At 44.8% G+C, this 9,585-nt stretch overlaps 1 protein-coding gene across 2 annotated transcripts in view; it reads right to left on the bottom strand.

The window, feature by feature from the left end:
* The window catches only part of LOC121579240 (protein Jade-1), a 219,097-nt gene that overhangs the window by 95,015 nt on the left and 114,497 nt on the right, over positions 1 to 9,585 (bottom strand). For both annotated transcript variants that reach the window (XM_041893648.2, XM_045224331.1), the window contains exons 6-8: positions 6,862 to 7,043; positions 3,614 to 3,825; positions 2,120 to 2,287 (exon numbers count right to left, since the gene is read on the bottom strand). In XM_041893648.2, the coding sequence (XP_041749582.2) occupies positions 2,120 to 2,287; positions 3,614 to 3,825; positions 6,862 to 7,043 (562 nt within the window). The remainder of the gene's footprint in view (positions 1 to 2,119; positions 2,288 to 3,613; positions 3,826 to 6,861; positions 7,044 to 9,585) is intronic.

Below are 9,585 nucleotides of genomic sequence, written 5' to 3'. Positions count from 1 at the left end.
GATGTGAATCTGTGTGTATAATTTGTGTACAAAACATTAGGAACACCTTCCTAATATTGAGTTGCACCCCCCTTTGCCCTCAGAACAGCCTCAATTTGTCGGAGCATGGACTCTACAAGGTGTCAAAAGCGTTCCACAGGGATGCTGGCCCATGTTGACTCCAATGCCTCCAACAGTTGTGTCAAGTTTGCTGGATGCCCTTTGGGTAGTGGACCATTCTTGATATACACGGGAAACTGTTGAGCCTGAAAAACCCAGCAGCGTTGCCCGTCACCTACCACCATACCCCATTCAAAAAGGCACTTAAATCTTTTGTCTTGCCCATTCACCTTCTGAATTGCACACATGCACAATCCATGTCTCAATTGTCTGAAGGCTTAAAAATCCTTCTTTAACCTGTCTCCTTCCCTTCATCTACACTGATAAAAATGTGCTTAACAAGTCACATAATAAGTTGCATGGATTCACTCTGCGTGCAATAATAGTGTTTAACGTGATTTTTGAATGACTACCCCATCTCTGTACCTCACACATACAATTATCTGTAAGGTCCCTCAGTCGAGCAGTGAATTTCAAACACAGATTCAACCACAAAGACCAGGGAGGTTTTCCAATGCCTTGCAAAGAAGGGCACCTATTGGTAGATGGGTAAAATAAATAAAAAGCTGACATTAAATATCCCTTTGAGCATGGTGAAGTGATACTGAACAAAAATATAAACGCAACATTTAAAGTGTTGGTCCCATGTTTCATGAGCTGAAACAAAAGATCCCAGAAATGGTCCATGCGCACAAAAAGCTTATTTGAAATGTGTTAAGTTAAGCATTTCATGGCTGTGATACGAGAAAACTGAGGATGGATCAACAATATTGTAGTTACTCCGCAATACTAACCTAAATGACAAAGTGAAAAGAAGGAAGCCTGTACAGAATAAATATTCCAAAACATGCATCCTGTTTGCAATAAGGCACTAGCATAACGGCAAAAAAAATGGCAAAGAAATTAACTTTGTCCTGAATACAAAGCGTTATGTTTGGATCAAATCCAACACAACACATCACAAAGAAACAGAATAGAGCTAAACACAGGCTAAATCCTAGAGTAAAACCTGGTTCAGACTGCTTTCCAACAGACACGGAGACAAATTCACCTTTCAGCAGAACAATAACCTAAAACACAAGGCCAAATATACACTGGAGTTGCTTACCAAGATGACATTAAATGTTCCTGAGTGGCCTAGCTACAGTTTTGAATTAAATCCTTGAAAATCCATGGCAAGACTTGAAAATGGCTGTCTAGCAATGATCAACAACCAACTTGACAGAGCTTAAAGCCAGACTCAGTCAGTGTCAGTTCGAAATCAGCTACGTCAGTTTGTTTACATTCATTATTTGTTATATTGGGGCGACATAACAAATGAATGGAAAGTGTTTGTGTCAGACGTACACAGCGAGGCTATCTGAATCATTATTCTGATGATGGCTAATTTACATAAGATAATTGTATATTTTATTCCAAAAAGTACTCTTGCCAGTATCATGGTTATAGTCCGACAGGATTGACTGAAAGGCTAAACGGCACTCTGGCAGAGTGACAGTTGAGTTGTTAGCATCACTCAGCGTGTGAAAAAATTAAAGCAATCCTGAAGGGGGAAAATAGAAAAAAGGCCCGGTATTTCCAATGCTGTGCCGTCAAAGCACTGAATAGGTCAAATTAAGACTTAATATCTCTTATTTGAGAGATATAAACCAACATCAAAAATTAATTACTTTATTTTGCACTTACCGAGTCTTGCTTTGAGGATATTTTTTTAAGAACAATGTACTTATGTAAATTCAATATTTCTGTATTTCATTTCCAATACATTTGCAAAAATTTCTAAAAACATGTTTTCACTTTGTCATTATGGGGTATTGTGTGTAGATGGGTGAACAACAACAATATTTAATCTATTTTGAATTCAAGGCTGTAACACAAAATGTGGAATAAGTCAAGGGGTATGAATACTTTCTGAAGGCACCGCATGTATGTGTGAGTGCATGTGTATAATGTGTGTGTGTACGTGTTTGTGTGTGCATGTGTGTGGGTGCACATATGTGTGTGTGTCCAGTGGGCTCACCTCGGGGATCCATAAGGCACAGCTGACATGGACCCACTTGGTTCCACTGCGGGTGGGCTTCAGGGCTCCGCCTCTCTTGGGGCACAGCAGGCATTTGGGTTGCACCCCTAGGGCACAGGTTCGGCACAGCCAGTTCCCCTGTGGGACCTTCAGGATCCCATAACACGCCTGGGGAGAGACGGAGGGGTGGGGGAGGAAAGGGAGAGAGGCGGAGGAGACGAGGGAGAGAGGCGGAGGAGACGGAGAAGGAGAGGGAGGAAGACAGAGGAGAGAGGGGGAGGAGGAGACAGAGGAGAGAGGAGGAGGAGACAGAGGAGAGAGGGGCAAGAGACAGAGGAGAGAGGGAGAGGGGGGAGGAGACAGAGGAGAGAGGGAGAGGGGGGAGGAGACAGAGGAGAGAGGGGGAGGAGACAGAGAGAGGGGGAGGAACTATTTTCAAACATGTCAAAACAGTGTTGAACGGAGGAGGTGGATAGAGCTGTATGACTGCCAGAGGATTGTCAAACCAATTAACACCATTCCACCCAATAAAAAAACAGTAGTCTGAAAAACTAACGCATGAGGTTGATGGGTCTATTTCTTGGATGTATTTTTCTTGCTGTTTATAATTGTCAAAAACCCAGAATAATATTTTAATTCCAATAACAGGGAGATTTTCTCTAAGATCTGACAGTTGAAGGAGGTAAGGAGTCAAAGGAAGGAGAGAGTATAGTATCCAGTTTCTCCCCGTAACTATAAACAAACAATCGCCAATTAACACCTTTGACCTTTATGTCCTTCTTGTCATGACCCCAAAGAACTACAAATCCCACCCATCCCCAATCGCCCCCTGACCCCAAACAAAACACCCTCAATACGACCCAAACTGACTTAACCCTCTATACACTTACACCCTCTTCCATCAAGAAGACACTGTTAATACCCCTAGAACATCTACTTGTCCCGTCCTCTTCACCCAGCAAAACATCCCACCTCCACCACCACATCCACCCTTCCCTGTACCCGTCCTCTTCACCCAGCGAAACATCCCACCTCCACCACCACATCCACCCTTCCCTGTACCCGTCCTCTTCACCCAGTGAAACATCCCACCTCCACCACCACCTCCATCCTTCCCCATACCCGTCCTCTTCACCCAGCAAAACATCCCACATCCACCACCACATCCACCCTTCCCTGTACCCGTCCTCTTCACCCAGCAAAACATCCCACCTCCACCACCACCTCCACCCTTCCCTGTACCCGTCCTCTTCACCCAGTGAAACATCCCACCTACACCACCACCTCCATCCTTCCCCGTACCCGTCCTCTTCACCCAGCAAAACATCCCACCTCCACCACCACATCCACCCTTCCCTGTACCCGTCCTCTTCACCCAGCAAAACATCCCACCTCCACCACCACATCCACCCTTCCCTGTACCCGTCCTCTTCACCCAGCAAAACATCCCACCTCCACCACCACCTCCACCACCACATCCACCCTTCCCTGTACCTGATGTACGCAGATGTTGCACTTGTCACAGAAGACCATCTCGTTGCCGTCCTCTCCCTCTGGGGATCGACACACGTCACACACCACGTCTTCGTCGTACTCGATGCCCAGGCCCTCCTCCGTCTCGATGGCCTGCTGCATGTTCTCCTCACACTGGCTCTCCAGCTCCACCAACACACGCTCCATGGTCAGCTCGTCCAGCTCCGGCAGCGCTGAGGGGGAGTGAAGGAGAGAGAGTAGGGTCAGTGTCAGACACTGGGTTGGGACGTGGGTCAGAGTCAGTCTATGATACGTTTGGAAGAGAAGGACAGAGAGTCTAGTTAAGGGTCACAGCTAGTCACATAGTTTTGCACACACTGTATATATATTTTCTGTTGTATTTTTTGACTTTGTGTTTTTTTACCCCATATGTAACTCTGTGTTGTTGTTTTTATCGCACTGCTTTGCTTTATCTTGGCCAGGTCGCAGTTGTAAATGAGAACTTGTTCTCAACTGGCTTACCTGGTTAAATAAAATAAATAAACATCACCTATGGAAATCTATATATCTGACTCTAGTACCTGGATTGACACGTGTATTGCGCTGTGTCTCTTTCATTTCTCTTTCGTTTGCTTTACATTTTGTACTATTAAACCCTGGCTATAAATGTATCTTGTACTTCTTCAAATTCTTGCCCTGTTCCAACTGCCACAAACAAAAGCAACTGTCCATGTGTCAAACCAAGGCTGCGTTCTGATCTTTTGCCACTTAATTGGTCTTTTGACCAATCCAATCAAATCTTTTGGCAATAAATTGGGCAAAAGATCAGAATTGGGCTGCCTGTGTAATGCAGCCAAAGTCTTATAAGTACTGGTAAAAGACCTGTCATGGGTTACATACAGTGCCGTGAAAAAGTATTTGCCCCCTTTCTGATTTTCTCTATTTTTGCATATTTTTTATACTGAATGTTATCAAATCTTCAACCAAAACCTAATATTAGATAAAGGGATCCTGAGTTTTACAAATAACAAAAAAAATGGATACTAATTGTATTTAATTAACAAAGTTATGCAACACCCAATTCCCCTGTGTGAAAAAGTACTTTAGCTGCAATGACTGCAACCAAATGCTACCTTTAGTTGTTGATCAGTCTCTCACATTGCTGAGGAGGAATTTTGGCCCACTCTTGCATTCAGAACTGCTTTAACTCAGCGACATTTGTGGGTTTTCAAGCATGAACTGCTCGTTTCAAGTCCTGCCACAACATCTCAATTGGGATTAGGTCTGGACTTTGACTAGGCCATTCCAAAACTTCAAATGTGTTGCTTTTTAACCATTTTCATGTAGACTTGATTGTGTGTTTTGGATCATTGTCTTGCTGCATGACCCAGCTGCGCTTCAGCTTCAGCTCACAGATGGATGGCCCGACATTCTCCTGTAGAATTCTCTGATAATTCTCCTGTAGAATTATCTGATAGAGCAGAATTCATGGTTCCTTCTATTATGGCAAGTTGTCCAGGTCCTGAGGCAGCAAAGCATCCCCAAACCATCACACTTCCACCACCATGCTTGACCGTTGGTATGAGGTTCTTACTGTGGAATGCAGTGTTTGGTTTTCGCCAGACATAAATGGGACCCATCTAGTCCAAAAAGTTGACTCAAGTTTTCCAAAAAGCACCTGGATGATCATCAAGACTCTTGGAAGAATGTTCTATGGACAGATGAGTCAAACGTATAACTTTTTGGACGACATGGGTATGTAAGTATGTCATTGTTGTGTTATTTGTTCACTCAGGTGTCCTTTATCTAATATTAGGTTTTGGTTGAAGATCTGATAACATTCAGTATCAAAAATATGCAAAAGTTCAGAAAATTAGAAAGGGGCCAAATACTTTTTCACAGCACTGTACATACGGGCTTCAGTGATTAAAGACTCACTGTTTTTAAAAGCAAACCAGTAGGAAGCTGAGTTTAGTTACCCATTAACTTCCGAGCCTCTGACATTTACATCTTGTAAATAAGGGAGCAGCTAGAGGAACAAACATTACAGTCGTAACATTTGCATGTACATGCATAACTGTGTCTGAGAGAATGAGAGCGAGAGATAAATGGAGAGGGATATTGGTAGAGGGAGAGAACAAGAGAGAGAGATCGAAAGAAAGCATTCTCTTCATCTTTTCTATCTCAGCCTATCGTTGCAATGTGACCTCATAACCCAGCAGCAATCACGCAAGTGGTCCTCTGTAGCTCAGCTGGTAGAGCACAGCGCTTGTAACGCCAAGGTAGTGGGTTCGATCCCCGGGACCACCCGTACACAAAAAAATGTATGCACGTATGACTGTAAGTCGCTTTGGATAAAAGCGTCTGCTAAATGGCATATTATTATTATTATATTATTATTATTGTTTAGTCTAGCCATTGGGGTTATGAGAAGCAACTCATTTCAGCTGGAACACACCAAACGCACATTTGGGGGGGAAAAACGATTTCATAATCTTTTAAAAAGCAGAGTAAATAAACCCGGCCTGAGGGATTTTAAAATGCAATTATTTTTCAAATCTATAAGCGCAAAATCAGATTACAAATAAACTGTGTCTGCGATGTAGAGAGCCAGATAGACAGAGAGTGGTTGGGTGGCTGGCAGAGACCCAGGACTCAACAGTGGGAAGATCCCTCTGTGTGGACATAAAGAGGATAAGGGGGCGCACCCTTCTGACCCACAGAACTGACGGCTGTATTATAGGTCAGACGTGTGGGGGCAATTAAACAGAGTTGTGCAGTAGTGAAGTTGGATTGAGGAATACTGTGTGTGTGTGAGCCTGCAGTTTAAAGTATTGACGAGGCAGGGTGACACACAGGAGTCGATGTGGTACAGTCATACGGTGGTAACATGGTAAGACTGTAACAACATTGTCATAGAACAGCATGTAGAATGCTGATAGTGGTAGAGAACATAAACCTAGGGGAGAGCATTTGTTACCTCAAGCAGGTGATATAGGGATGAATGAGTGACTGACTGAATGACTGAGAATAAACCAAGTTGTTTTAGTAGCTCTGGCATCATATTCTAGCATAAATGCTCAAATTAACAGATGTAACAAAACAAAAGGCTAATAAAGTCCTGTTGTTGATTTGAGGGTTGCATCCCAAATACAACCCTATTCCCCTATATAGTGCACAACCTCTTACTAGAGCCCTATGGACCCTGGTCAAAAGTAGTGCACTACATAGGGAATAGGGTGCCATTTGGGACTCAGAAAGTATCTTACCAAGTTCTCTGAACTCCAGGTTAACCAGCTTCAGCCAGGACACGTCTATGTCATCCAGGTCATAGCGGCTGTGGGGCTCATTGGTGGTCTTCATGTCCCCCTGGCCCAGACCCAGGCCCAGCTCACACCCCCGGCCCTGCCCTGGCCAGTAGAACGGCATACGCCCCACCTCTGGTAGCATCCTGTCAACACACACAGAAAAACTAAATATTTTGTACTTTCATGAACTCTGAGTGAAACATTTTAAGTAAGCAGTGAAACATGTACAGTGAGCAGTGAAACGTGTACAGTGAGCAGTGAAACGTGTACAGTAAGCAGTGAAACCTATATACAGTGAGCAGTGAAACATGTACAGTGAGCAGTAAAATGTATATACAGTGAGCCGTGAAACATGTACAGTGAGCAGTGAAATGTATATACAGTGAGCAGTGAAACGTATACAGTGAGCCGTGAAACATGTACAGTAAGCAGTGAAACCTATATACAATAAGCAGTGAAACCTATATACAGTGAGCAGTGAAACGTGTACAGTGAGCAGTGAAACGTGTACAGTGAGCAGTGAAACGTATACAGTGAGCAGTGAAACATATGCAGTGAAACGTGTACAGTGAGCAGGGAAACCTGTACAGTGAGCAGTGAAACGTGTACAGTGAGCAGTGAAACGTGTACAGTGAGCAGTGAAACGTATACAGTGAGCAGTGAAACGTGTACAGTGAGCAGTGAAACGTATACAGTGAGCAGTGAAACGTGTACAGTGAGCAGTGAAATTTATATACAGTGAGCAGTGAAACATGTACAGTGAGGAATAAGGATATAAACATTTGAGGTCAAACAGATGCTTGGACTTGAGTCAGACTCCATGAGTCATGGATACATCATTAATCATTCTTCCTTTATTCAGGATTACATAGACACACATTAACACACTCAGGCACAGGTGCGCGCACACACACACACACACACACACGCGCACAGACACAAATGTCACACACAGACATGATAAGTATCAGACAGCGAGAAACAGACCCTCGGTTATGACAGTCATCTCCTAGATCGTCATCACAGCATCATCACATTAACAGTGTCATTCTGAGGAGCCATCATTGAAATGATCACTTGGGTGTCATTGAGACAGTGACAACCTTCCTGACAGACCTAGACAGACAACCCTGATTGACCAGCACTAACAACCCTCCCTAGCCACAGGCCCCGGCAGCCCACATGGCACCCTATTTCCTTGTAGTGCACTACTTTTGACCAGGGCCCATAGGTCTCTCTGGTGAAAAGTAGTGCACTATATAGGGAATAAGGTGCCATTTGGGACGCAGCCAGTGACATCATGATGACCTGCCTACAGTAAACAACACTGACGGACCAGCCCTAACAACCCTCCCTGTCCTCCGTCCAATCCACAGGCCCTGTGTTGTGTGTCTGTCCAGACATGGGGATGTATTAGTAGTAGAGAGAGTGAGTAAAGCTGCAGTCATCATCACCTCCCTCTCGGCACCTCAGGTCCTTCTCACTGTGGGTTCAGGTAGACCCACTGGGACGGGAGCCTGTAAAGATCTCTCTCTCTCGCACACGCATACATAAAACACACACACACACACACCAACGCTAGTTCCCAGACCAGCCCACGGGGGTTTTCCAGTTCTATCAGTGTGCACACAAACACACACACTCACATGCATGACAAACACCTCGTCATCTCCTCCACCTGGTCCTTAAATCGTGACCTTTGAGTGAAAGGAAGTGGTGTGATAATTGTACATTTAACATTTTAGTCATTTATCAGATGCTCTTATCCAGAGAGACTTACAGGAGCAATTAGTGTTACGTGCCTTGCTCAAGGGCACAGCGACAGATTTTTCACCAAGTCAGCCCGGGGATTCGAACCAGCGACCTTTCGGTTACTGGCCCAAAGCTCTTTACCGCTAGGCTTCCTGCCAGACTCTGCCTCTATCTCTCTGTCTCTTATCTTAAACAGGTCATCATCCTCATCACCATAGCTCCTGCCTCACTGCGTCGGAGGGTGGGTACCAGTCACACTGAGTCCTGAATGACATCATATTCCCTATGGGCTCTGGTCAAAAGTAGTGCACACTATAGGGAATAGGGTGCCATCTGAGACGCACCCACACGGTGCTCTCCTCACTTCCTCCACTTCCCTGACCGACACGTCTGATGTAAAACCATGCAAATAATGTGAGGCCTGAAAAGTCCCCAGGCAGATGCTTTACTGCTGCCTGCTGGCAGCCTGCTCTCTCCCTCCGCACACTCTGATCTCCAATCGTTGCCAGCCCAACTGGCAACGATCACTGACTGCAGATGACGTAGTGTTTCTATGGCTGACTGTAGATGACGTGGTATTTCTATGGCTGACTGTCGATGACGTGGTGTTTCTATGGCTGACTGTAGATGACGTGGTATTTCTATGGCTGACTGTAGATGACGTAGTGTTTCCATGGCTGACTGCAGCCGACGTAGTGTTTCTATGGCTGACTGCAGCTGACGTAGTGTTTCTATGGCTGACTGCAGCCGACGTAGTGTTTCTATGGCTGACTGCAGCCGATGTAGTGTTTCTATGGCTGACTGTAGACAACGTAGTGTTTCTATGGCTGACTGTAGCTGACGTAGTGTTTCTATGGCTGACTGTAGATGACGTAGTGTTTCCATGGCTGACTGCAGCCGACGTAGTGTTTCCATGGCTGACTGCAGCCGACG

This window comes from Coregonus clupeaformis, chromosome 13 (assembly GCF_020615455.1).
Source record: "Coregonus clupeaformis isolate EN_2021a chromosome 13, ASM2061545v1, whole genome shotgun sequence".
Lineage (NCBI taxonomy): Eukaryota > Metazoa > Chordata > Actinopteri > Salmoniformes > Salmonidae > Coregonus > Coregonus clupeaformis.
This window is presented reverse-complemented; position numbering and strand designations above follow the sequence as displayed.